We start from the raw sequence: 27,787 nt of genomic DNA, 5'->3' as shown, positions 1-27,787 counted from the left end.
AGGAGTGGACAGGGCCGTGCGAGGGGAACAAGCCCAACACGGGGAGGGCCGCGTGCGCACCTGTGTGTGGATCATGGGCGAGTTCAGTTATCTCTTTTTTATTTTCTGGTTTTTTCATAATGCACTTAAAAACAGCTTCGTGGACGTGCAGATATAATAAAGGGAAGAGCACACTCCGCGCCCGCCCCGAGCCCGTAACTCCGGGCAAAGCGCCAGCCACGCGCGCTGTGGGGCAGCAGGACGAGACTCTTCGCTGTGGCTTCAAGGGTTGTGCTAAGCGGATGCTCACTCTGCATGTGACGTCACAAAGCAATGTTATTGACTCTCTGAAGGCTCTTTTTTGTAATTCAGAATTATAATCTATTTTAAATTATAAAACTAATTATTGATCTTTCTAAAAAATTCAAACAACCCAGAAGTATATACTGGAAAAAGAACAGTTCCTTTCCCAACTCCAATCCCACCTCCTGGAAGTAACTATGTGACTAGTTTCACGTGTAACCTCGAACGCCTCTTCCTAGGCGCGTACGATGTCATTCGTTGTCTGTTACATCCAGGACACCCAACCACATCCTCACAGGTCTAACTCATTGATTTTAACGGCCACAAAGTATTCTATTACATGGATGCATCATTTTAAATTAATTCTCTTACATATTAATGCTTTCTTTTGGTTTTCAATCTTTTGCTATTACAAATACTGTTGCAATGAACATCTTTGGACGTGTTATTATACGTACATGTGGTTTTTAAGAATATATTTCTCTGAGCAAGATTGCTGGTTGAGGCTATATCCATTTATAACTTTGATAGCTGTTGCAAATTGCCCTACACAAAGGTAGTATTTTACTCACTCACCAACAGTATCTGAGACTTCATACTTTCCCACACCCTCGAAAGCCAACCTCTGGATAGAATCAATCTTTGAAATTTGCCAACTGAGAGAAGAAAAAAGTTCTATTACTTTTGTAATCAGAACAAAATTCAATAAATCTTTTTTTTTTAAGCACATGACAGACCATTTTTAACATTCCTTTGTGGCTCCTAAAGCAGATATGAGCTCCATAAACCAACATGGGGAAGAGAGAAGCTTGTTTCATCAGTCAAAGCAGAACCAGGCCCAGAACGCGGTGCTTTCTCGTCAGACACGCCGTGAGGAACCCGACTGTGAACCGGTGACAAGCTGGCAAGGACCGTCACTCCAGCCACGCACTGTCACTCTAGCCACACTCTGGGCTGCTCAGTCGTCACCACGGCTGCACGTGACTGTAACACTGCGTGTGATTTTGCTGCCTGGTGAATGTTTCAGTTTCCTTCGTACCTTTGGAGCAGTTTAGGGTTTGGGGTTCTTATGCTGTTTTAGAGGTTCAGTCTTAGCCTTAGAGATGTTTCAGTTCATGTGTGAAGCACGTTAATTTTAGAAAGTTCCTAATGCATTTTATTATATACACATCACTAGATGATTAATTAGATTAATAAAAAAGAATACCCTTATGAATGCCACCTAGTAGGAAAACATTTTTCATAAAAATAACAAGATAAAACATGACCTGCTTCTTCTTCTAAAGTTTAGAAAGGTCTCTAACAAACGTAAAAGAAAAATCACTTCGAGTCCTACGGCTGTGGTTGCCACCAGTGGCGACCGGCAATACGGGTCACGGCAGCGTGGTTTGCATTGGCACCTAGAGCTTGCTGTGTCGAGCCACAGCCAAACCAGAGCTGTTCCCACGCACGCGGCGGGTCAGATGGAAGCTCATTCCACAGCTATGTCCTGACTGCCTCCTGCGTGTGGCGTCAGCTCCCACACGGACCCTCCTGGACTCATCGGCAGCATCCACGACCCGGACCTGCACGCGGGGCCAGACCACGGGGCAGACATGCCCTGGCTCCTCCGTGCCGGCGGGAACTCGCACATGTGCGCAGGGAGGAACACAAAGGCACCGGAGTCGCTGCTACCTCTAAACAAAGGGCGGCGGCACCAGCCACGAGAAGATGCTGGCCTTGCGTGCACACGAGTAGAACATACATGCATGTATGCAGAGGGGCTCCCGACACACTGCAGTCCCCGCCTGGCATTCCACATGCCTCTGGGAACTCCCTCCTGAAATCAGCTGCTGTCAGCTCACGGACGCCTCGCTCACTTTAACGCGCAGGAAAGGAAAGCAAATCCTTTGGGAAAAAACCAAATTCATTTTTAAGTTTAAGAAAAACGAGGTTTGAGTCACCAAGGCCACGCCTCCCTTTTCTCATACACAGGTAACTGAGAACAGGCATCTGTCAAGGACTTCAAGAAAAGTCTCTCATTGTCACACCAAGAAGTCACCACAATTCACAGCCACTGTCCCTCCAGCAAGGAGGAGGAACGACTGTCTGCCTTCCTCATCGCTGGCCTTGCCTGCCCGAGCGCCAGGCCACATCGAGGAAACCAAACTTCTGTGAATGTTAAACAAAATTCCACTTAACTTTTAAACAGACCACACCGTAGTTCTAAAGGACAACTCACCATCCACAACCCTGGCGCCTAATTATGTCCCAGCTCTTGCTCATTTGTAATTTGGGTGGCTCTTGTTTACCACGTACAAATTCCAGCATTCATTAACCAAGAGTCCTGGCGGCCAGAAAAGCGACCTTCTCTTTCCTCCGCCTGCAGGGACAACACGCCCAAGGCCGCTTGCCGGGAAGCAGGGCAAAGCCCAGCGCTGCTCAGGGAAGACGCCTGCCGACCGCAGCCTAATCCACACGCCCAGCGTCTCTCGGGTCGTTCCCTTAACACTTTCCCCTGACTGCAAAGGTACTTCGTGCTTAGTGCAGAAACTGCAGGAAAGACTGGAGAAACACGCAACACACTGAGTACCGCCGCGACCACGTCACGCGGGAATCCGCCATGGAGACCTGCTCCCTCCGGCCCCTTCCCGACCCGCGTCTGTTTGTGCTCGGCACGAGCAACGAGCCTGCTGTAGAACCACTTTCCTGGCTTTTTTCTTTTACAAAAATGTTATCATGAGCATTTCCTTACAACACCAATTCATTTTAATCTTCAATTTCTTAACAGCTCCAGCAATATCTCATCAGATAGTCCATAATTTCTAACCACTCACCCCCTGCTGGACACTTCAGTGAATCCCAGTTTCCACTGTCATGAATAATGCAGAGATCATCCATGTCACTGATTATTTTGGGGAGACAGTATTTTAATAAAGTAATTACTGGGTCAAAGGGGAATATTTAAGCCTTTTGATACTGCCAAGTTGCTTTCTGGAAAACTTGGGCCATTTTACACACCTTCGTTCACTTAAACAGTAAGCTCTCCTCTGCAAAGAGGCTCAGCAAATTAGAACTCTATCACCTGCTTCAGGTACTGACTATTTTATGTTTTTATGGACAAAAAAGTCAGCATTCACTATGGGAAAGAAAGTAGAAAAGCCACAGTAAAGGGTCCAAATTCTTTCCACGGAAATGACAGACACATAGCTTCGTGTACAGCTAAGAATCAGCAGTGATTTTTAGCTCTCGATTATTTACGTCAGGGAAGAGGAAGGAGGCTTTCTAAGGATGTGCCTTAGACTTAAGAACTCTGCGCCGACAAGGCACAGCTCCTGCTCCAGCCCATGCGCTCTGGAGCGTCACCCTGGACACGCGGCTCAAATCAGAGCGACAGAGCCCCTGCATCTAGGGGACACGCCACGTGGCAGAATTACACTGGAAAGACAGTCTCGCGGAATAGCCCGGACGCATCAGAATTAGCCCGGCCGGCTCAGTCTCACGGTCCCTGAAGCTCGGATTGCCTGAGCTGGGCCTGGGTGGGGTCCTCGACGTCCTCCCTGCGGCAAAGCCCGCAGTGGCCCTGCCAAGGAAGACGGAGCGACCTGCTGACAAGCTCCACATGGCCTTTGCTTTTTCTTTTAGTTGACAGGAAGGCAGATGGAGTGTGTCTCTTTTGCCACCAGGACAGCGACCCTCCCACAGCTGCCAATGTGGTGGGACAGGGCACAGCGTTCAGTGCTGGGGCTGCTCGTGTGGCAGGGAGGACCTGTGGGGCCCTGTCCGCCTGCTCGGGTCACGGCTCCAGGGTGACCTGCACGGCCCCCACCTGGGCTGATGGGAGCCACGGTGAGCCAGCGGGGGGCGGAGGGAGGGGGAGGCAGGCGGGGTCTGGCCGCCAGGAAGGGCGCGTGGTGGGCCAGGGTCCGTGCAGCAGAGAGCCAAGGGTACTGGGGACAACGAGCCAGAGCGAGGCCCAAGCTCAAGGAAGTGGGAGGGAGCCACACTTGCCAGGGCCCCCGCCAACCCCTGTGCCTGTGACGCACCTTCATGACAGGCTGGGCGAAGTACCGCGCGCTCCAGTCGCAGAATCCCGTCTGCACCGTGGCGGAGATGAAGCTCTTGTGGCCGGCAGCATCGTCCCCGTCGTCGGTGGTCTGCCGAGAAGCGGAGGGTGGGAGAACACAGAAACAACAGCAGCGTGTCACCCACGCGCCGCTGCAGCCCGCACTGGCCCAGCTCGTAAGCATGAGCCTGTCTGTGCTCCTCTCCCTCTGCGACCCGTGGCCTGGAGACCCTGGGTGTCTGCCCAGGGCGAGTGGCCCAGGCTGAGAAGCCAGAGCCACAGCTTTGCTGTGGAACCGTGTCTGCCTCACGGTCCCCAGGCTGCCAGCATGGCGTGGCCTGCAGGGCCACATTCATGCTCCTGAGCAGATGCCACCTGACCATGTTGACAGGGCCCACGTGGGTTTATCGATCCCCAAAAAGCCTCTGCTGCCTGGTACGAGGACGGCTCATCAGCGGCCACGCTGGTGCGGGGCTGACAGCAGGGGCTGCCGGGGACTCAGACGGCCTGTGCCAAGTGGCCCTGGAGGGAGAGCATGGCTAGTGCAGGCCGGTGGCAGCTTCCAACCACTTGAAAGGTCAGATGCTAGAAGGGACTTGGGACCAGGCTCCGGCTGTTTCTACCGTAGGACCCACGGTGGCCGTGGCTGTCGGTCAGCCAGGCTGTGCCTCACTCTGTGTGGCCAGCAGGACAAGTCCCCTTGTCACCCAGGGGAGACGCAGCAAGAGGGGCTCAGCTCCCACCTAGACGCAGCTGTCTTGGCTCCAAGGTGAGAGCTGTGGCCGAGGGTGGAGCTGGGGGCAGGGGGTGCTGCCCTGGGCCGTGGCCCCTAACCCTGCGCCTGGCTTCCCTGCCCCATGTCTGGGCCCCGCCGGGGGCTGGAGCTGTACTTGGAGCGAGCTGGTAGTTCCAGCTCCCGTGCGGTCGAGGCACTGAAGGTCACGGTGGGCTCAGAGCTGGGTGGCACCGGGAGACCTTGCCCAGCTTCTGCCACAATGGCCCTTCTGCCACCAACAAGATTCTTGCTCCAGGGTGACCCTGCAAGGAGGTCAGTAACCTCTTTTTAAATCACTGGATTACGAAGTGAGCCACGGAATCCCCTCCGCTGCTGAGAGGCGCTCACGGCCGTGGGTCCCAAGGCGGCCAGAGCGCTGGGCACGTCCTGAACTACCGGCCGCAGCCCCCACGTCCTGACTAGGAAAGTGGCAAACGGTCTGGATGGGACAGGGGAGGTCTCCAGACCAGCCACTGCCGCACACGGTTCTCACAACCCCGGCAAGCGCAAGCACAGGTTGCTCTTCTGAAATCTCATTTTAACTTGGACAAAGGCGGAGAGAACACACCTACTTGTGTAGCATAAGTGAACGTTTACGGAAGAAACAAACAACTCGTTCGGAGTAAACACTGTGGAATAGCTGCCGCACCAGGTGTAAGCAAAACGCTGTTTCCCCAAGAAGGGAAAAGCGAATTAACCCCGTGTTATTTTGTTCTGTGAAGTTGCCAAGAGTGGCGAACCCAAGGCGGGAGGCGGGAGGTGGCAGGCACAGGACGCGGCTCCGGCCACGTGTGCAGAGAGGGGTCAGCACGTGGGGCTGAGGCAGCTGGGAGCTGCTGCCGCTCTCCAAGGGCACAGAGGCCAAGGGAACGGATCTTTCCTTCCTCCCAAGGTGATGTCAATGACCTAAATCCGAGGCCTCGCGCCTCTCCTCAGAAGCAAAGCCACCAGCACCACCTCGTCAGACTCAGCGTTTGCGGATCATAACACCGTCAGTCTCTGTACCTGCTCCGGGCCCTTGTCAAACATCTTCCGCGTCCGGGGGAACTGGTGCGAGTGGGGGGTGTACTGCGCCCCCACGGGGCCTGCGGCGCCCGGCCGACCCGAGGGCAGGTCCCGGCTGACCGGCTGCTTGGCCACGTCGTTGGTGAGGCTGGAGCTGCTTGTGCTGGTCGTTGGGGGGGAGCCGCTGCCATGGGAGAAGAACAAACGCTGTCCACCGAGAGTCACTCTGCCACGAGACGCCAAGCAACTCCCAGTACTACCCCACCCCCGCCCAGGGACCCCACACGCCCGAAGTCAGCGTGACTTCCCAGTCCCAACTGCTGGCGCTGAGTTCCAGCTGTCCGCCTGGCAGGTTCTAAGAACTTTTTGTCCCGAGCACTCCTGCCCTGAGAGGCAGGCTGGGGGGGGGCGCGTGGCTCTCGGAGTCCAGCGTGCGGGAGGACGGCGGTGGCAGCACCTGCTCCACCCGAGCTCAGGACACAGCCGCGCCGCTGCCCAAGGTGTAAACACCGCCTCGACAGAGGAGACCCCAGCCCGCTGGCTACCCACTCAGAGAATCTACATCCTCTCTTACAAAATTCCAGAAGGCCACAGAAATCAGGCTTAGTTCAACCTTTGTGGCTCCAGGAAGGGGCTCAGACTGGACAGAGGAAGGGGTGTGTGGGGAGGGGCAGAGAACCTGCGTGCAGAGCGGGAGGAGGGGACCAGGTAACAGTGGGAAGGAAGGGGGGCAGGGCGCTGGCAGCGACGTGCGGAACAAGTCAGCGGGACCCCCATCACGATAGACCTCAGCCAGTGGGACACCCCCATGATAGACCTCAGCCAACGGGACCCCCCATGACAGACCTCAGCCAACGGGACCCCCCCCATGACAGACCTCAGCCAGTGGGACCCCCCAAGATAGACCGAAGCCAGTGGGACACCCCCCCATCATGGCAGACCTCAGCCAGCGGGACCCCCCCATGATAGACCTCAGCCAACGGGACCCCCCATGACAGACCTCAGCCAACGGGACCCCCCCCATGACAGACCTCAGCCAGTGGGACCCCCCAAGATAGACCGAAGCCAGTGGGACACCCCCCCCCGTCATGGCAGACCTCAGCCAGCGGGACCCCCCCATCATGATAGACCTCAGCCAGCAGGACCCCCCCATGACAGACCTCAGCCAGCGGGACCCCCCATGACAGACCTCAGCCAGCAGGACCCCCCCATCATGACAGACCTCAGCCAGCGGGACCCCCAAGATAGACCTCAGCCAGCGGGCCCCCCCACCCCATGACAGACCTCAGTACACAAGCCGGTGGCAGGTGAGACGCCCGGGCCACTTACCCCACCTGGTGGATGTGCATGCCCTTGTTGGTCGGGCTGGCGGGGGCCGACTGCGTGAGAGAGGAGGTGTCCAGGATGCGCTGGGGCCGGGCGTTCACTGTGGCCTGCAGGGCAAAGGGACAAGGAGGTCAGACGGGACGACCTCCTCCGAGGCTACGAGACGGAAGTACGAGGGTGGTGGCTGCATTCAAGTAGCTTCAAAATTGCAGAAAAGGCCTTTTGGCTGAGGAACTGTCAACACCAATGGACGACAGTCCAGGTTGAAATGTTTTCCCCAAATGTAACCCTGAAGACAAAGTGATCTTCTTTTACCCTTCTAGAAATCTCTTATCTGGGTCCAGTGAGGCCCTAGCTGGGGAGGGGTCCCTGCATGTGGCTCTGGAGGAGTCAGACCAGAGTGGTCCTTCAGGAAGACTGCAGCCCCCGCCCCCTCCCTCTAGAAAGAGCAGCTTCCAGGGCCCCCAGCATGGCCCCCTCCCTTTTCCCCCGAGTGGCTGAGCCTCCACGAGGTTTGCTTTAGTCCTGTCCTCTCAAACACGTCAGCTCTCAGTCGACAGCTGGGAATCGGGGTGGTCGGCTGCCCACCCGGAGGCCTCAGGAACCCGGCTGTGCCGTCGGTGAAGGTCAGGAGGCGAGTTACCAGCCAGGGGTCTGACCAGGTGGTCCCGAGGGTGGAAGGCCACCAGGAACAGCCCAAGGACTGTGACGCTTCAGTCGCTTTTGCCCCCATGTTCTCAAAGAGGTTCCTTCTGCAGGGGAGGCGGCCTGGCATCCTCCCAGCGGCAGGACGGGCTTCCCCGTCCCAGCTGCGCCAGGGGGCGGAGAACGTGTGACTCCCTTCAGACGTCATCCTGGTGGGAGCTGCTATCCTTCCCCACACGCGTGTGTGCGGGGCGCTGGGCACGCTGCCTGCACGGGAGACCTTGGTCCCCAGGGCAGGGACGGCTCTGCACCCCGCCCGGGGAAGGTGAGCTGGCGGGCGGCCGCGAGCCCTGCGTCCCCCACTGCAGTCGGCGCTGGAGGGGTCGGCCTCACCCCGACGGAAGAGCTGCCAGCCCTGTTTGTGTTCTTCCCGTTTCAGGGCCAGGCTCCAAACAATCCCCTCACACATCGCGTGGTGGATGGAGACAAGATTGCAGTTCTGTAAACATCCTTCCACAAACATCTGCAGGGCTAGAAATTCCACCGCAGAAGAAAATGTGCACCAGCTTGAGACGTGGCGTTCAGGAGGGAAGTGGTTTTGTTTTGATTTTCACATAGGATTTTTGTGTAGATTGGGAAGCCGGCTGTCTGCTGAGGGACGAGATGCCAACAGCACTGCTCCCGCCCGCTGCCCAGCTAGGTCCGGGCGTGCTGCTGCTCTGAGCGACAGGGACAGCTGGCTGGGGGTCCAGCCGGGCCTGAGCCCCAAAGCCTGTGCACTTTCAGAGAGGCCCGATGACTGTTAACGGTGGCTGCAGCTCCCCGGCCAGTCTGGGAGTGTCCGGGCTGCGTCCTGGAGGCTCCGCCCACCTTGTAGGAGCACAGGAGGTGGGGGTGGGAGGGGACCGTGCCCTGGCTGGTGCCTCCTAATCATTCACCCAGCAGCCAGGAGCCCTGCCCCATGCCTGCCCCACAGCTCGGCCGGCAGACAGAAAGTTGAATAAAACAGTCAGCGTTTCCTGCATAATCTCCACTTTAAAATGAAAATAGCAAGAAAACGGAACCACAACCAGTCTTTAAACATTTCTATTTTTAAAATTGCAAGAGTAATTCCTGCCTTATATAAACTTGTTCTGCTTTGGTATTTAAATTATTGGGCCAACCCTATACCCCACCCCCAAAACCTGAGAGCCATATGATGCCTCGAAAAATCTAAAAAGAGAAAAGAAATTTAAACTTAAGAAACGATAAACTTAATATGTGCCTTCTCGAAACTTCTGGGAAAACCGTGGGAAGTGACGGGAAGACAGAAGCCCTCAGGGGCTGCAGTGAAGTCGGGGAACCCACAGTGTGGGGGGGGGCGCTTCCAGCCCCTGCTCGGAGCCGGTGACTCAGGAGCCCGAGGCTGTCCAGCCCCTGCCGCCCTTCAGAGGCTCCCGGGTGGGAACTGATCCGCCCCTCTGAGCGATTTCCCGCAGCCTGTCAGGCAGACAGAACAGTCCCACGTCATGTAACTTATACCTATGCCTGTGGCCACAAGATTCTAATTTTGCATCATTTTCAGAAATCCTGAGAGGCAGGCACGCAGCCGGCTCAGGAGGTTTTCGTGATTAGTGTCAGTGATCGCAGGGCACCGGGCTCAGCCGAGGCTTCTTCAGACAACACTTCCTATTTGTTCAACAAACATTTACTCTGCAGCGACTGTGTGCTGGGCCCCACAGAGAAACTGGGGAAACTGAGCAATGCGTGCCCCAGGGAGGGCCCCGGCAGACTGCCTGTCCGGGTACCAGTGTGAGCACAGAGGATGCTGGCAGAGCCGGGGCTGTGGCGGGGGCGGGGAGGCTCCAGGAAGAGTCCCTTCCACAGGGTCCCTGTCCCCATCTCACACAGAGACCACCACCAGGAAAGGCAAAGCCACAGCAGTGCCCGCTGATGGCGGGGTTTGGGGAAACACACTGGAGGCCCCAGTGCGGCACGAGAGACCTCACCCTCCATGCCGGTCCTGGCTGGCCTTGGGCACAGTGTCCTCGCTGCTGTGCAGGCCCTGCCACCCTCACCCCGCTCCCAGCCTGCACAGGAACCCTGCAGGCCGGCCGCCCTCGAGGCAGGGCTGAGAAGTTCCCTGCCCGACAGCAGGCCCGAGTCCAAGGAGGAGCCTCCTCCACACCCCAGCCGGCTTTCAGAGACTGTGTTAAGCATTCCCAGGTCAGACACTCTCTTGGCCCAAAGTACACAGGAAGACCCCCTTCGAGGACGGAGACACAAGCCTGTCATTTATCCATCCCTGGCCCCCCGGGGAACCGGGGCTGGAATGAGACACGCTCTGCCTCCGGGTCCCAAGTGTCTGCTGCTCTTGTGGCCCCCACCAGGATACGTGGCCTTGCAAGGACGTGGGGACGTCCCATCCACCACAGAGAAAACCACCACAGACACAGTTCAGCGACTGCACAGCAAACTTCCCACTCGTGTCTCGACGCAGTCGGGCTCCGGACACCAACGCGAGCTCTCGCTGCTCTGGCTGGAGAGCTAGTGGGGTGTTTCAGAAACGTTCCTGTTCATTTTATATCAAGGAACTAGATTCATGTGCGAGAAACTCCTAAAAAGGGATTCCTAAGGGTTGTCCAGAGGTAATTCTGGGCTATGTATAACGCGGAGACCACGGGTTGCTTGATCCATGAGAGGGGGTGTCTGTAAAGGCACATGCTTGTATTTCTCTATAAGTAATTTTTCTGCAAACTGCATTTCCCGGACAAATAACACAGACTTTTGGAAATACAAGCCCTGGGCATCCTTCCATTACAACGACAGTGGAGAGTCCAATGAGCTACCTGTTAGCTGCAAACAGAGCCTTGGGAAGTCTCGCTCCGGGGTCGCGGTGCCCTCGCTTCCGGCCCACAGGATGGTGATGCCACATCCGCAGAGACCCGGAGTCCCTTCCCGCCAGCTTCCTCCCTCCCAGGACCTGGCCGTGGACAGGCTTGGCAGTTCCTCCTGGAGCTACTCTGGCCCTGTTTCCACAGCGATGGTGAGGAAGATGACGATGACACCAACACCAATGCTAATACAAGCAGCAGGCCCAGGGCAACGAGGGGCTTCACAGGGTGACCGGGGTTAATCCTTACGACAACCGCGGAGGCAGGGCCTGAGAGGACCCCAGCTCTACAGATGAGGAACTCGAGCTGAGAGGTGGGAAGTAACTGGCTGACGGTTAGCGGAGCCGGACGGGGCTCACAGCCCAGCTGGCGCTGTCCCCGCCTGCAGGAGCCACGGCATCCTCCGGGCCATGACCCGTGCAGGATGCTCACAAGGGCAGCAGCTCTGTGACAGCAGATTCCCGGCTGCCACCCCAGAGCCCCGGGGGGTCCGGGCATCTCAGTCTGGACTGACGCTGCAGGGGATGTTCTGCGCCAGGCCTGGCAGGGCCGGCAGGCCAGTGTTGGACGGCGACTCTAGGGCGGGCGGGTCAGTGTCTGGTTCTATAAGCCATGCTGGTCCAAGGGGGTCTGCAGTGAGGGGCAGGCGCGTGTGCAGGAAAACGACGTGCCTCCACGTTGCTCACGTCCATCAGCGCGGCTGGAGTCCCATGTTCCAGGGACTGCCGCCTCTCACAGTTCCCAGTGTCCCTTGTCTGGGCCGAGGTGCAGGGACTGAGGTGACAGGTGAGGTGAACACTCGCTGAGGATGCAGAGCGCGTGCAAAACCTTTCGGGGTCCAGGTGTGGCTCACGCTTCCTGGTGGAGGGGCCCTGAGCTGGGGGAGAGCCAGCAGGCGTCACAGAGCACACGGAGACTGCAAGGCAGGTTCCGGGGGAGGGACAGGGTGACGACAGAGCCCCTCTGACTCAAGTACGCCAATGCCACTGACCAGATGCAGACGGAGGCCGCATGTTTATGTGCACATCACTGGCTCTGCTGCAAGAGAATCTGAAAGCTACCTGGGAAGAGAATTTCAGCCACTCCAGAGGCTAGCCTTGATTTGGCCTGGAGGCTAGCTGTGACCTTGGCTCTGGGCAATTACGGAATCCTGAGTCAGCCAGCCGGAGGGGACACAGGAGAGGGATAGGGATGCCAGAACCGGCCCTCGGGATCCTGACAGGCACTGTTAAGCAGGAGGAGGAAACCCCGCGTGACAATAGGACTGTAAAGGAAGGACATGGACAGGTGACCCGCGCTATGCAGGTGTGAAGCGAGGTGTTAATCACAGGTTTAATGGTACTTTTGAATGCGCTTTTCTGGGTATCTCAGTCTCAGTTTTCATTACTCACTCAGGCCTTCCTTCCATGAGTAAACCTTTTAAGCTTTAATTAAGTATGCTAATTGCTAATTTCCAGCGTGTCTGGTTTGCACATAGAGCAGGTGGGCCGGCGTTCTGGTTCCTTACAGTACCAAGAGGCTATGGCACTATTGTCAGGTGAGTTTATGTGTTTATGTTCATAAATTTCCTCATTAACATATAAAAAGAAGTGACGGTGAACACACGTGGCCCTGGCACTTGAGCACCTACTGCTTGAAGTTCCCTTCTCAGTGTCGTCCTAAAGCCCGGATAGCAGGAGTGGCCAGGCAAGGGCTGCTGGGGCCAAAGACAGGGTCCTGAGGGACATTACTGTCCTCCTCCTACATCTACACGGTTTAACATCTTCCATAATAAAAAATAAAAGCAAAAGGCCCAGTGTAGTGGCTGATGCCTGTAATCCCAGCACTCTGGGAGGCCGAGGTAGGCAGATGGCTTGAGGTCAGGAGTTGGAGACCAGCCTGGGCAAGACTGAGACCCCGTCTCTGCTAAAAATAGAAAAATTAGCTGGGCATGGTGGTGGCGCCTGTGGTCCCAGCTACTCGGGAGGCTGAGGCAGGAGGATCACTTGAGCCCAGGAGTTTGAGGCTGCAGTGAGCTTGATGATGCCACGGCACTCTAGCCCGGGCAACAGAGCAAGACTCTGTCTCAAAAAAATAAAAAATAAAAAAATAAAAAAGATAAAAAATAAAAGCAAAATGAAAAACCCCAAGCCCATGGAACGGGATATAAATGCATGAGAGCAGACCACAGAGCTCTGGAGCTGTGTGGGTTCTCTCATACAGAGCTGGCGGCAATGTCTATATTTGAATATAGAATCCTACGGGGCATTCCACAGCAATAAGGCTGTTTTTGACTCTGATGAACAAAAATTTGGCTTCAGAGTTAAATATCTAAAATAGGCTCATTTCTATGTAAAAAGAAATGTAATCCCCTCAGTTCCTAGAGCAGGAAAGTAAGGCATTTCTAGAAATTAAAATTAGACAAGAAAGGATTTCCTTGATGTTTATGCTTTCAGAGCCTTCAGTAGCAATGTCTGCACTTAAAAACAAACACAGACACTCAGGCACACACATAGAAACATACAGACACACAGACACATACAGAAACACACTTATAGACACACATGAATATGCTCTCACACACAGATACACACATAGAAACACAGACACACACACTTGTAGACACGCATACGCACACTCACACAGACACACACACACACACACACACACACACGCTGGGGCAGACGCACGCACACGGCACTGTGCCACGGCAGGGTTTCTGGGGGAGGCCCTCTCTGGTCTCTGTCTCTCTGGCTGTGGCATGTCTGCTGGGGGACACCGCACGCACCCTGGGGCGTGAGTCCCTCAAGACGGGCGAAGCTGGCACCGACGGCAAACGCTGCCGCGATGAGGTGTCTGGGCCTCGGCAGACAACACGTCCTAGAGGCACCACGGGAACTCTTCAGGATTTGCCAGCATGAACGATCATGTGTAAGACGCTCAGTTCCCTCACAGTGGGGCGGGCGTGCCTTTCCGGCCCCCAGCTGCACAGCTCACACCCCGTCTGCACAGCCAGGGCTGCGGAGGCTGTGGTGGTCCCCGCGCCGCAGGGCACAGCACCCCTGGGTCACGTGCCAGCCGGGTCCCTAAGGGGAACTGGGTAACGGCCTGAGGTCAGGCTACAGCCATGAACTCACAGTCATGAACTTCAAGATTAGGTACTGGGATCACATTTTAAATAATTCAAGCTGATTTTTCAGTAAGATTAAAGACATAAAAACCACTGACAACTTATATACTGATTTCACCATAACCAAAATATCCAAGCAGCTAAATTAATTGGGGAAAAACGGCCAAAGCACCTAAACAGTGCCAGCCTGCAGCTGTGCTGCCAGAAGCACCCGGGGGGCCCAAGGTCCACAGGCCATCCTGGACCTCAGAAAGCAAGAAGAGGCCATAGATACCTGTGTGTGTCGGAGACCCGTGGCAAAGACTGTGACCTGGCCAGGGCTGCCTTCATCCAACATGAATTCTAGAAACTTAACCCACCCACTAATGTTGCCTGAGGCCAGGAGTTGGAGGCTGCAGTGAGCTAGGGTGACACCACTGCACTCCAGCCTGGACGACGTAGTGAGACCCTGTCTCTAAAAACAAACACAAAAAACATGATCATGAAACATGACGATGATCCTCACGTAACTACCCTGCCACGGGTGAGCAAATACAGCAAAGTGTGCCCCGGCTGAAGCTGCATGTATAGTTCAGGATGCACCACAAACCTCCAGATTCAAAATGCTCATTGAAAGTGCATTTTATTTATATATTTTCTAAACCACGCTGTAGATCTGGCTGTGCCTGGAGTTCCCTGCTTGAATGGTCACATCTGAAAATCAGATGCGTGCGAGCATCGGTGACAACGTCCCATCACACCTACCTTGTAGGCGATGCTGTTGAGAACCTTCATGGCCAGGTCAGAAACATCCGGATAGGGGTCAGCCGCCAGATGCAGCAAGACTCTCCAGATCTGGGTGTAAACGCTATTGAAAGAAACACCTGGGAAAGAGAAACAGGAGATGGTTTAGTAGCAGACAGCTGCCACGCATCCTTACGTGGCTGCTGACGTGGTTCCCTTTTCTGAAAGCCTAACCGTGGCACCAGCAAGCGCTGCTTTAGAGAGCTGGGGTCACGGGACACTCCCGCTCTGGTATTCTGGTAACGGCCGGGACTGTGGAATCCCAGCCGTAAACAGGCCCGACCACACCGATTCCGTCTTTCAAGGCCGAATCTTTGTAAAAGGACAACAGGGTTGGGGAGGGCTGACTTCCATCTCAGACGCCTCAGCTGGCTGGACAGGACGACGGCGCCCAGGGTGGCATCTGAGCTGCGCCCTGGGTTTCCTGAGCTGCCGAGGGGTGTAAGCCGCTGCCTGCCCCTGCCCCCCGCCCCCTGCACCAGACTCGCCTCGGGCACCGGGACCCGCTGCGCGCCTCTCGCCCACTTCTGCACGCAGCTGCCGTGAGTTCCCAGGGATTCACGAAAGGTGTGTGTGACGTGCCCTTTGTCCCAAAGACAGGCAGAGATGACAAGACAGATCGGGGATGCAGACATGCCGTATGTGACGAGGGCAAGTGGTGGCCACGAGGGAAAGCCAGGGGACCGTGTGGAGGGCACCATCCATGCAGCTGCTCGACCCCACTTTGTTCCCCGTGTTCCTGCTGCCCACATCGGTGCTAATCCCCAAGAGGCCGGGCCTAAAGAGACGTTATTGCTCTGAGGGCCGGCGCTTCCCACCGCTGCGGGGGGACTTCTCGTCCTGCACCCAGAGGAGACGCCTCCCCAGGGCAGCGCCCCTTTGCGCAGGCCTGTGCTCAATGAGCACCCCCTGATGAGCCTCACGCCCAGGAGCCAGGAAGGCTGCGTGTGGGAAGACAGGCTTGACGTGAGTCAGATGACACACGTCGGGCAAACGCACTCTGGCTCGGGGAGGACCCCGGCCGCGTGCACAGAGCAAATGAAAACGATCAGCCCGTCTTCCTCCCACACTGCCCGGATTCGGAAGCACTTTCAACTCTCAGATTCCACAGCTCTCAGGCAGCTGAGGATCTGTTTGGTAAAATTTCCTAAAATCTGCCTTTCTGCCCTGGCAGACGCCTGTTGGTGGGAACTGTGCGTGGCGCTAGGTGAGGCCGCCCGGCAGCGGCTGCGTCTCCATTCCTTTAGAGAGGAGGGTGGGAGGAGCTCTTGCTCCGAGTTCACTGGTGGCAGCCCCTGAGTTACGACGCGGGAGGAAGAAAGAGCCCCACGAGGCGGGCGGTGCGGCCCCTGCTCTCGGCCTGCGGGCGTCTCACGGAGATGACTCAAGCCCACCGCAGCTCCTGCTCAAAGTCCCCTCCCGCTGTTGTTCCTGGGCTCACGGCTTCCTCTGGCTGAGTGACGCATCGGAAGCAGCTTCCTGAGCAGCTTGGCTGCCGGGTGACGCTGAGCTGTGAAGGGACAGTGATGCGGACGGTGAATCCGGCTGGATTCGGATAATGAACCCTCCGCGTGAAACAAGGGGGTGGTGAGGAGCGCTCGGGCATGGGAGCAACCAGGCCTTTGCGCCCGCATGCTGTCGCTCTGGCAACCCGACCGCAGGCGCCCAGCCAGTCCTACCCGCAGGCGCCTTCCGCCCGCACGTGGGGAAGGGGCACAGGCTGCGCGGGGGGGAGCCCAGCTCCTCCTTTCCCGAGCTGCGGGACCCGAGGCCTCAATCATAAGGTCTAGACAACAGATGCCTATACCTGGCGGGTTGAGATCAGGGCCTGGTGAACAGCCCCAGTAAAGGGCTTGGCATGGACGAGGGGTGATATGAATGAGCTATTTTTATTGTTTAATTAAAAAAATTTTTTTTTTTTTTAGAGATGGGGTCTTGCTATGTTGCCCAGGCTGATCTCGAACTCTTGGGCTCAAGTGATCCTCCTGCCTTGGCCTCCTGAAGTGCTGGCATTACAGGAGTGAGCCACTGTGCCTGGCCCCGCCCTAGTTTTAAAACTTTATTTTTATTGTAGTCGGCCCTCTGTGTGTTCTGCATCTGTGGATTCAACCAACCATGGATCAAAAATATTTGAAAACAACAGAGCAAAGAACAATACAAATAAAAAGCCAATACAGTGTAACAGCCATCACCCAGCGTTTACACCATATGGGTATGGTGAGTAACCTACAGACCATCACGGTATGTGGGAAGATGCGCAGGTCACGTGTGAAAGCTCCGCCATTCCCTACCCAGGTCCTGAATGTCAGGGACTTGGTGTCCTGGAACCAGCCCCCGTGCACCGCGGGGGACCTCAACTTTCATGTCACACTGTTGGTGAAACCGGGAAGAATATCTGACCTTTGCCAGTCTCTGTAACCGCAAGGGATGGCGAACTATTATATTCACTAGTAAAACAGTCGTAACACTGGAACTGTTACCCTTATTCCACTTCTTTCCTTGGTTTGGCCAGGACATCCTCTTGGCCTCCCCGTTACGTGACCTGTCCTGTTTTTAAAGCTGCCGTTTCCAACGAGAACGCAGCCGCCTTCATGCGTGGACCCAGCCCCCTGGACCAGGGTAGGGGCCCGAGTTCCCCCCACGAGGGGAACAGCAGCCGGAAGGCTCCGAGCTGTCAGACGCTCCGACAGGCTCCTGTGTTGGCCTTCGCTGAACTCCCGTGAGTGCCAGGAGCCTGTTTTCGTGTCTAGACTAAAAGTAACAAGAGATCATAACAAACGGTTTCAGAATTTACTTTTCAGAGCAACAGCCACAACTTTCTAAATAGTCTGGGACGCAGGGAAATTTACTTGGAGCTTTGCAGCAACTGTGAATCCTAGAAGGCCCCGGCTGGCAGAGAGGTTCAGAGAGGAGGGTGAGAGCCGCCAGCCTGTCACCTGGTCTTGGGGGGCTGGCACAGCAGGGTCACATCCTCTGAAGCTCCCCTTGAGGGACGTGGGTGGCCAAGGGCCTCTGCCCAGCTCCAGGAATCCATGCCCAAGCCCAGGGCTCTCAGTGTCCCTTTCCTGCGACCTGCCTTCCTGTCCCCAGGTGCCCGAGGGACTCCCATCTCCCCAGGGGCTGCGCCCGTGACTCAGAGCGTCACACTTGCCAGTCGCTCTGCCCTTCCTTCCTTCCCGGCCAGCGGAGCCCAGGACCTCACAGCTGCTCACACCTCCCAGGCGAGATGGCCGCGCCCACATCTCGGCATGCTCCGCCATGTGCCTACAAGGCACGCTTAATGATGGCCTTTAATCAAGGCCTTTTGCTCTAAAAACATAATTAATCTTGTGACATCGGAAAACAATGCTGTTTGTTTTCTCACCACTCTTTTCCAACAAGAAGAAAACAAATTAATGGGCTGTAAAACCGTCTTTCAGGACTTGTGCGGTTCCTTTGGCAGCAACCCTACTTAGCTTTCTCCCTGCGGGTCCGAAGGCTGGCTTTTCTTCAGCAAAGGCGAAAACCAGGACACCTCCTCTACCCTGAAACCCAGACTCGCTGCCATGGGGTCCAGACCCAAGTGCAGGGCTCATGGAGGACGCTCCTTTTGGGACTTCCTGGTGCCTTAGAAGAAAGGAAACTGCAGTCCCAGCTGTTTGGGAGGCTGAGGTGGGAGGATCGCTTGAGCGTAGGAGTTTGAGTCCAGCCTGGGCAACTTAGTGAGACCCCATCTCTAAGAAAAACTGCCACTGTGGTCCTTCTGCACCCTCCTCTGCCCCGGCCACGGCTCCAACTTGGATCTGTTACTGTGGCAACGCTTTCTCGAAATGGAAAAATGTCACCGCAGTTAGTAGAGTCCTGAACACTGGTCCCCCTGGCCCAGGCCTCTGAGCCACCTCTCGCTAGGGCTTTGGGGACGAGACTGTTTTGGCGGGAAGTGCACGCATGCAGGTCACCAGACTCCTCTTGGTCAAGTCCCTGAACAGAAACCAATCCCACCTTGTTCTCTCGGCACGGCTGAGGCCGGACTCTGGCCACCATGCGGGTGAAGGGAGGAGAGACTGGAGGATAAGCACGGCAGCGTGGCTGGATAGAGCCGGTGCCGGCCGGCCGGAGTGTGAGAAACGCGCGGAGGGGGCTGCACCCCCAGGACGCACGGCCGTGGCCAGCAGAGTCCTCAGGCCGCCCTTCCACCCTCCCACCCGTGGGCTTCTGGGACCCCGGGCAGGTCAGAGCGGGAGGAGGGACAGGTGAGGCTGCCCACCAAACACGTCGGCAAGAAGCAACAGCTTCACAGGAGCTTGGTGACAAAACTGGCAACTCAGCGTTTGGACGAAGCTGCTCAAGCAGGCAACGCGGAGACACCCAAAGGGGCAGGGACACTGGCTCTGAGCTGTGCGGGTGGCGGAGCGGCGGCCAGCCTGGGGGTGCTGCGGGTGTCAGGGGAGCAGCTGCGGGAGGCCCTGACGTTAGGCTTGGTTCGGACTCCACAGGACACGCAGTTTTAGCGAAGCTTCTCAGGAGAGGGACGTGTGTGCAGCTGGAGTTGACAAAGACCTGCCTGTCGCCTGCGGACGGGCCGGCGCCATCCACGGTGGTGGGCGCCCGGCAACACATCCATGGTGGTGGGCGCCCGGCAACGGGAGGGACTGGTTTGGGGACCCCTGTGTGTCAGGCCAGATAGCCAGTGAGAGACAGGTGGGGCGGAGACGACAAAGACGATTCCGAGGCTGCGGCAGAACAGAGACCCAGGTTCCGGCTAAGGTGCGCACATTTATCCCGGCCCCACTGTGCGCGGCACCTGCAGGCACGCGGTCCTCCCCGGGGGCTTCCTCCAGCGGGGGTCTCTGTGACCGAGGACACGCATGGCGGGTGGAGCACGAAGAGGCGGGAGGGACCTGGCGGGGCGGCGGGAGGGCTGGTTCTGGTGCTGCAGGTGGCAGTGATGACATTCTAGGTGCCACAGCTTTGAAAACTTTCTCAACATCCAGTGAAGGAGGCGAAAGAGATCGCTGTTTTGGTTGAAATAAGAAACTGGCTTTAAGCAGGTGAGTGCTTTGCGTAACGGGATTCTGCGTCGTGGATTTTCAACGCTTGTGCATGTGCTGTGACTCCAGGTGGTGAGATGAGCACGAGGACAAGCACGGGCACGGAAGCGGAGAGAAAGACACGGGCTCTGCGAGGTCCCGTGCTGCACGGCGGCACCGACGTGAGTCACAGACCTCAGAGACGCACCGTGTGTCCACAGGGGCTCAGGCAGGGAAACGCGTGACAGTCTGGAGGGGCTGGGGCTCGAATTCAACTTGTAATTCCTCAAGGGGGGAACACGGCAAACACAGCTGTTTCTCACGTAAGGCTCTGTTAACTTTTGCACGTCTGAAATGCTCCTTGTGTGTGGTTTGGAGACAGGGTCTCGCTTTGTCTGCTGGGCTGGAGTGCAGTGGAGTCGCCATGGCTCACTGCAGCCTCCAACTCCTGGGCTCCAGCCTCAGCCTCCCAGGTAGCTGGGGCCACAGGTGCTGCCAGGCTGCCCAGCACATTTTTCTATTTTGGTAGAGACGGGGTCTCGCTCTTGCTCAGGCTGGTCTCGAACTCCCGGCCTCAAATGATCCTCCTGCCTTGGCCTCCCAGAGTGCTGGGATTACAGGCGTGAGCCACCACTCCGGCCTAAAATGCTTCTTAATGTTAACACATTAACTGCCATGTGAGTTGTATTTAACTCACACTAGTTTTGAGCCCGGGGCCTTGTGAAGCGTATGTAACTCACACATCTCTTTACCTTGGGAGCTAATAGAACTATTTTTCAAGTTGCATTTAACTCTTGCACAGAAAACAGTGAAAAATAACAAATTTTTCATTAAATTAGAAAGGATCATTTTGTTTTAGAAGTTTCTATTCTATTTTTGTAATAAAATACTGTGGCCCCAAGGAAAAAAATTTTTTTTCTAGTGTAGCAGTCAGTGCGTTAAAAAAAAATGCAAGTAAAGCCTGTAGGCCACACAGGGTGGTCAGAAAAGAGAAGAGGGGGCTCCCTTAGTTATGTCCTGAATACGTCACCAGCAGTTTGAAGATGAACACAGTTACCCAATAAGAAAATACGGTGAGTTCCTATCTCCTGTGGTACACGGGGAATCCTGGCAGAACTCAGGAATGTACCATCCACGGTGGAATAAGAGACAAATCTGACCCTTAACTCAGATTTTAATTTCCAGGCAGCAAAGTGTCAAATTGCTGGACGGGCAGATGTGAAGGTTCAGTGGAGACCCTGCAGGTGAGCGAGGCTGGGGAGCTTCAGGGGGGCACGGCCTGTCCCGCCTCCCCCGCAGGGCTCCTGGCCTCACAGTGACACCTCCGTGGAGCCGTCCTGGGTGCCGGAGGACGCTGAGCCACAACCCTGGCCGTGCCCACGAGGTGCCAGGAATGCCCCACTGCACCCCAGGTGTGACAACCAAAACATCTCCCGGAGGCAGAATCACCCCCGCTCGGAAGCAGCCTTTCTACGTTACCGGGAGTTTGACACACGTGAAGGACTCTTATCTGTTTACCAGAAAAGGACGGAAGGTTCTAGCAGCCTTCCTACATGACCACACCGACTAGCTCAGATACCCCTGGAATGGCCTGGAAAATGTTACATCAGAGTGAAACTGCTTTAAACTCTCCTGCTTCCGGGAGCGGAGCCTGCACGGCCCCGGCGTCCGCCCGCCTGAGCGAGGCGGCCACTCACCTATGAGGGAGTTGAGGGAGGAGTAGGAGCTCACGCGGCGCATCTTGTCGATGGTCTCGAAGGACAGGATGTACTCCTCGTTCTCGGGGCTGCCCAGGGTGCTGCTGGCGCTGCTGCTGGTGCTGAGGTTGCCGGGGGAGAACGCCACCGCGCCGCCGGCTGCCGAGACACGGGGAGGAAGGTCAGCGCGTGCCCTCCGGGGCCTCCTCTGGTCTCATAGTTAGGGACACGGCTGAAATGTGCATTTTCCTCTAAAACTACAGCCCACCACACGCACGCCCACACACGCTCATGCACACACACACACATGTGCGCACACATACACACACAGACCCTCACTGATCTCCCCGGGAGACGACAGGCACGGGGAGGGCAGGGCAGGGGGCGGAGAGCTCAGAGCAGCCGCAGGCAATGCTGGGTGTGCCCTGTGACCCCCTGCTGTGCCCGTCCGGACGCACAGCTGCCACCACTGCGTCGGCCGGCGGACAAGGGGCCGGGGCAGAGCGGCACACGTCTAGATAAACAGACTCAGAACAAACCCAAACACCAGTTTCCAGTATCTTACATTCTTCTGTCAAACTCAGGTTTTGCAAAGACTTGTTCAGGTTCCTGGCGGTGGTGACAGCTCGAATGTTCCCGTAGGAACTCACGGAACGCAGCCTGGGGGTGCAGGGACTGTCCCTCACCGGGGTCAGGCTCCCAGCCTCTGGGAAGGAAGGAGAGAGACAAGCGTCACCGGCAGGCATTGAGAGGGGAGGCCGGCGTCTCCAGACAGTCTGCGGCCATGGCGGCAGGTGACACAGCTGCTACCTGGACAAGGATGAGTGTGTGAGGGGGGCCTCACGGCTCAGCGGGGCAGAGCTGAACAACGACCATTCATTGTTCTGCGGACGGTAAAGAAGACCTGGAACAGGGTGGCACCTGTGACCTCTCTGAGTGCCCACGAGGTGCCTAGTGGCACAGGCCGTGGGCCACTGTCCTGGAGGCCAGGGCAGAGCCAAGCTGACCACACGCCCCGGGCATGGGCGGGACGGGACCGCTGGCTGCGCCCCCACCGCCGGCTGCCTTCAGTGGGCAGATTCACAAGTTCACTGTCCATCTCTCTTCCCAGACGTGCTGGCGGCAGCCACGCTCCATTACGGACCGCGAGCCTGTCCACTGCAGGGGCCGTGTCTGAGGGAGAGACGGCCACGGCAACGTGCAGGGGCTGCGTCCTCCAGCACAAAGCACAGATGTGGGAGGAGGAGCTTCCCGACTGACTCGCCGACAGCAGTGAGGCCACACTGCGCGCACAGGGAGATGGCTAAGTTCTTTCCTGCAAGCCCCACTGCACAAACTTTCCGTCCTTCAAGATCTCCACGAGTGTGAATCCCGGAAAAGGGTAAAAGGAAAGGCAGTGAGTCGGAGGGGCAGTGTGGCCCCTTTCCTGCCCTAGAGGACCACAGTGGGCGGGACCACGCGGGGCAGGTGTCCCAGGGGCCTGGGCTTGGCCTTGGCCAGGGGGTGGCCCACCATCCTGACCAGGGGCTGTGGCTGCCTCGGCAACGGGCTGGGGAAGGCCATCGGCGGGCTCGCAGCGGGCGGCGCTGTACCTGTGGCTGCTGGCGAAGGCAGAGGGTAGTTCTTTTCCTCCTCCATGAACTGCAAGGCCACGGTGCAGAAATTGCTCTCATACTGAACCACGAGATGACTCAGGGCCACCACCAGCTCCTGCCGGAGGGAGAAGGACAGTGACACTTGGTGAGGCTGGAACACCATCGAGGGACTGCATGAGACCCGCAAGCCCCCGCCGAGGGCTGGAGTCACCAGTGGAGACGGGAGGTGAGCGTGAGACTCTGCGGGCAGCAGTAGGGACGGGGCCGACCTTCCAGCCAGTGGGGGCAGCTCTGCTTTCCCCCCATCCAGCAAACACTCTCTGCTCCAAGAGCAGCCTCGGGTTCGCCCTGAAGCAGCCGGTGAACCGGTGTCTCCCCGACGCCTCCTTTCGGCCAGGACGAGGCAGGGAACTTAGGTTGCACAGAACCAGCAATCACGGGGCGCGAACCTTGGGCACTGATCTGGTATTTCCACATCTAAACAGGTAAGTGACTTTGCAAGTTTATAAAACTGCCCTGTTGAGTCGCTGACAAGCAGGGAGCGGGGAGGGGACATGCTACAGCCCGTGGGGGCTCCTGCTCTTTCGGATCACGACGGGGGTGGGGGGGCTGCTCCCAGGGAGGAGGAGCCTGCCGCACAAGCCGCCAGGAGGTGCAGCCCATTAAAAGCCTCTAAATGAAGCAAACACACGAGTATCCGGTGCAGAAATACATTTTGGAGAGAATTAAATATTTAAAGCTCTGCTCTCAAAATGACGCACGTGGTGGGCGAGTCCTCACTGCTGCCGACAGGCCGTGTGGCTCAGCCCGGCACAGGGGTAGCCGCGGGCGCCCTCTTGCCGCGAGGGGCGGGGCCGCCTACCTTCCGCACCACGGGGCTCCCGTCGTTGACCAGCTGGGCCAGCATCATGGCCACGTTGTGGTCGATGGTGGTGGAATGGTCCGTCCTCTCGGCAGAGTTGCCCACAAACGTGCCGAGCGCGAACACGGCCGCACAGCGGACCTGCAAGGCAGGGGGCAGGGGGCAGGGGGCAGAGGTCAGTCACCCACGCTGGCGTGTGTGCCGTCGGCATCTCTGCCAGGCCGCCTGCAAGTTAATCCAGTTCGGATCAGTTCAGAGTTCAGTCAGCACAGTCTCAGGGGCCCAGAGTGTTTGCGTGTGGACGGGGCAGCTGCGGGGGAGGAGCCGGGGAACAACAGGGGCAGCCCACGGCCCCCACGGCCCCCACGGCCCCCGGAGCAAGGGGCTGCAGTCAGGCTGAGGAGGCAGGAACTGCATTTCTTCTGGAATTAAAAGGACAAACCAGGCACCATGGAGTATGTTGATGACTGAGCCGGGAGTTCAGGGGAGGAGGCTGGGATGGGCCACGGCGAGTGGGTGGTGGCCGCCGGAGGGGCGGGTATGGCCCCCACTGGGCAGAGCTGCAGCCCGTCCTCTTCTCCGTGGAGAGAAGATCAACTGGCCCCTGCCACACAGGTGACACCAGGCGCTCCGCCGCCTGCAGCTGCACCACTTGGTTCAGACGGAGTCACCAATAGCGGGACTTTGTCTTCGGCAAGGTCTGACTGTAGCGCCCTTGGCGCCGGGTGCGGCCCCTGATGTTTCCGCTGCAGAGTGGCCTCGAGCGTGCGCAGACTTCTGCGTGGCAACCACACCCCCTTCCCAGGTAGCGTCCCGGAGGACTCGGGGACTGGGCCACCTCAGGGGGTCAGGGCTTACCTCAGGGATGGGGTCGGACAGCAGGCTGTAGAGCTTCTCGTGGGCGCTGTCCCGCACCCCACACCACCGGGCAGAGTCGAAGTTCTGCCAGATCCGGCCCAGGCAGATGGCCACCCACTGGCGCAGCAGCGGGTGCGGGTCGCTGAGCTGCTCCAGGCAGATGGCGATCAGGTTCCCCTGAAGGCAGGCTTCCTGCGGGGGGAGACGGCACAGGTGGTCCTCGGCCGTGGACTCCGCATGTGGCGGGTGCCTGGCTGGGATGACGGTCGCCACTGCTTCTCGGGAAGCTTGTTAACTACACCTCAGGTTTGCTCAATTTTCCACATTTTAAGTCCTGCCAGTTGAGATTTACCCAGCGGAGGGCTGGCTAGCTGAAGGGTCTGGCCTCTGCTGGGCGCCCCTCCCCTGGCGTCACCCTGTTGCTGGCGTGCCCTGGCACCCGCCCTCTGAGGCTGCCTGCGTCCCTGGACATTCAGAGCAGCAGTTCCTTCTCCGGACATGGGCGCGGGCTGCACCTGCTTCTCAGCACGTTCCACCGAGCCAACGTTCTGCAACGTTTTGCAAGGCCGGGGAGGGCCCGGGGGCTGGGAGCGGCTGTGGTACCCACCTGTCCCGTGTTATAGCTGTTGACAATCACAGCGAGAATGAACGCCGTCATGGTCCTGTGTTCAGCCTGCAAAACAAAAACCAGCCTGGTTTTGTGGCCCACGGTTCATTCCTGAAGCACCACGACGTCATCCTCAGAACCTCTGTGAGAAGCCAGAAGCACAACTGAAGGACGAGACTGGCCTGATCGCTGAATTTTGACTGGACTCTACAAGAGGAACCTTTTTAAAAAGGCCGACAGCACTGGGCTTGCCTCTGAGTGCACAGACTGCACGGGACGGGCACAGACACGGTGCCTCCTCCCCTGTGGTCAGATGGTGGGTCGCGCGGGTCCACAGGAAGCTCCCCGACCCCCGCCCCGGCCCAGCCCAGTTCTAGTTCGGCATCCCGTCCTCTAGTTGAGCCCTTTGGTAGCAAAACGAATGAAGCCAACATTCTAATTTTGCTTCGTTTTTTCCTCCTTTCTGCTCTTCTACAGGACCGATCAATTTCCATTCTTTGCTCCTCTGTTGACTTGGGAATCAATGTATTTTAGCTTCTAATGGTGCTTTGGGTTTTATACATGTGCTTTGAACAGTCTAGTTCGTTCTATATTCCCCTGGGGTTAATGTGGGACTCTTAGGGTGCCCTAAATCCAATGTTGCTCCCCATGTTTAACCCCTAGAATCAGCGCAGACTGGTGCTCACCCCGACAGCGCGGCTCACTCAGACGCGCCCGTGTGTCTGCCCGTCTGCGCGGTGCTGCTCCCCGCACCTCACTCCCCCTCTGGGCTCAATCTCCCCCTCCCTGGCCAACAGTCTTTACCGAATCTTCCACGGGGTGGACAATGGCAACTGTCAGTCTCTGTGGCCCCACACTGCAGTGACAGGTAGGGGTGGAGTCCAGGCTGGCAGCCTCGGCCCTGTCACCTGCCGGTGCTGACGGAGTCACTGTCTGTGCCCCCGGCCACCCCGCTGCAGATGACCCTTCTGTTCGTTCTGGTTACTTTCAAGATTTTTCTTCATTTTTTAAATTTATGATACTTGCTACTTTCATTGTGACGTGTCTATGTGTGAATTTGTTTTTATTTACACTTCTCAGGGTTCACTGTGTACTTTAAATCTGAAAACTCGTTTCTTTCTTCAAATCTGGAGAATTCCCAGTCATTCTCTGATCAAACACGGCTCCTCCCCTGCTTCCTCTACCCTGTCGTTCCAGAGCCACCTTCCTCAGCCCGTCACCCTCCCTCCCGCTTGCCCGTGGCTTCCTTCCTCATGTCCCAGAGGTCACCGCGGGTCATTTCCTCCCCAATTCCCTTCTTGGCTGTGTCTGTTCTGCCGTCTACTGAGTTTCCAATAGTAGTGACTGTCTTTTCTTCCATTGCAGGTTCTGTTTTTTCCCAGATTTATTAGAAAAAAATCTTTATCGTTTTGGAGGATGAGTAAGCAGCAGAGAATACACTGTTCTCCTACAACGGGCACAAACGCATCCCTGAAGAAACGCCACAGCGGCTTGCTGTTTGGCAAACTTAACCAAGTTGTCTTAATTCAATCAATTGGAACATACTCCATTAACTTTATCATCTTTTTCGCCAACTCCCTTGGTTTCCGCTCTTGGGTGCCAACACTCCCGTCTTCTCCCTGCTTGTCCCCCTCCCGTGGCTGGTCTGACGGGGGGCTGGGCGCAGGGTGTCTTTGGCCTGAGTCTGTGCCGCGAGTGTCCCCACAGCAAGGTTCTGCATGTGCTGCTTCCGGGACCCCAGACTTCAAGGATCCTGGGTTCGTGTTAATTCCTCGCCGTGTCACACACACAGGCAGTGCGAACTCAGAACCTGAGAGTAGGACAAGCCTTCGGTTTCAGCTTTTACGAAGGCCCTTCTTTTCCTTTCCACCCAGACGTGGGGAAGCGGTACGTTCTCAGGAGCAGGGGCAGGTCTGCTAGTCTTCCTTCAACGAGGGGACAGTGCCATCTCGCAGGCCTGGCCTGAGTGTGGCTGTCACACTCAGCAGTGCCGCCCGCTCGGGGCCTCACGGCCTGCGCAGGCTCAGGGTCTGGGTGCAGCACAAAAACCCTCGGGGTCAACACGATGGCCACGCCCGCTGCCCCCCACGGCACTCCTGGTCCTCTCCCTTCAGACTCTGGCCCTTGGGGGCTTCCTTTGCCGTCTCTTAGACCCGCTGTGCGCTCGCAGGTCCCGCACGGTGCGGCTGGGGTGGGGCCCGGCTCGTCACCGTCACCAATCGCCAGCCTACGCTTCCTCATTGGTCCGATCTGCACTCACGCTTTCCTTGAAGAACAGACGTGTGCCGATTTCCAAACTCTCTTGCACTTTAACTG

General features: G+C 57.1%; 1 protein-coding gene across 4 annotated transcripts in view; it reads right to left on the bottom strand.

Moving 5' to 3' along the window:
• RPTOR (regulatory associated protein of MTOR complex 1) overlaps positions 1-27,787 on the bottom strand; it is a 281,234-nt gene that overhangs the window by 24,782 nt on the left and 228,665 nt on the right. For 3 of the 4 annotated variants that reach the window (XM_069482962.1, XM_069482963.1, XM_069482965.1), the window contains 10 exons: positions 25,472-25,537; positions 24,865-25,056; positions 24,007-24,147; positions 23,142-23,259; positions 22,115-22,255; positions 21,550-21,708; positions 14,805-14,923; positions 7,437-7,540; positions 6,108-6,291; positions 4,308-4,418 (listed from right to left, as the gene is read on the bottom strand). In XM_069482962.1, the coding sequence (XP_069339063.1) occupies positions 4,308-4,418; positions 6,108-6,291; positions 7,437-7,540; positions 14,805-14,923; positions 21,550-21,708; positions 22,115-22,255; positions 23,142-23,259; positions 24,007-24,147; positions 24,865-25,056; positions 25,472-25,537 (1,335 nt within the window). The remainder of the gene's footprint in view (positions 1-4,307; positions 4,419-6,107; positions 6,292-7,436; positions 7,541-14,804; positions 14,924-21,549; positions 21,709-22,114; positions 22,256-23,141; positions 23,260-24,006; positions 24,148-24,864; positions 25,057-25,471; positions 25,538-27,787) is intronic. The other variant, XM_069482964.1, reaches the window with a different exon arrangement.

The sequence above is a fragment of the Eulemur rufifrons genome, chromosome 9 (genome assembly GCF_041146395.1).
Source record: "Eulemur rufifrons isolate Redbay chromosome 9, OSU_ERuf_1, whole genome shotgun sequence".
Lineage (NCBI taxonomy): Eukaryota > Metazoa > Chordata > Mammalia > Primates > Lemuridae > Eulemur > Eulemur rufifrons.
The sequence above is the reverse complement of the archived record's forward strand: the minus strand, read 5'-3'. Positions and strand labels throughout refer to the sequence as shown.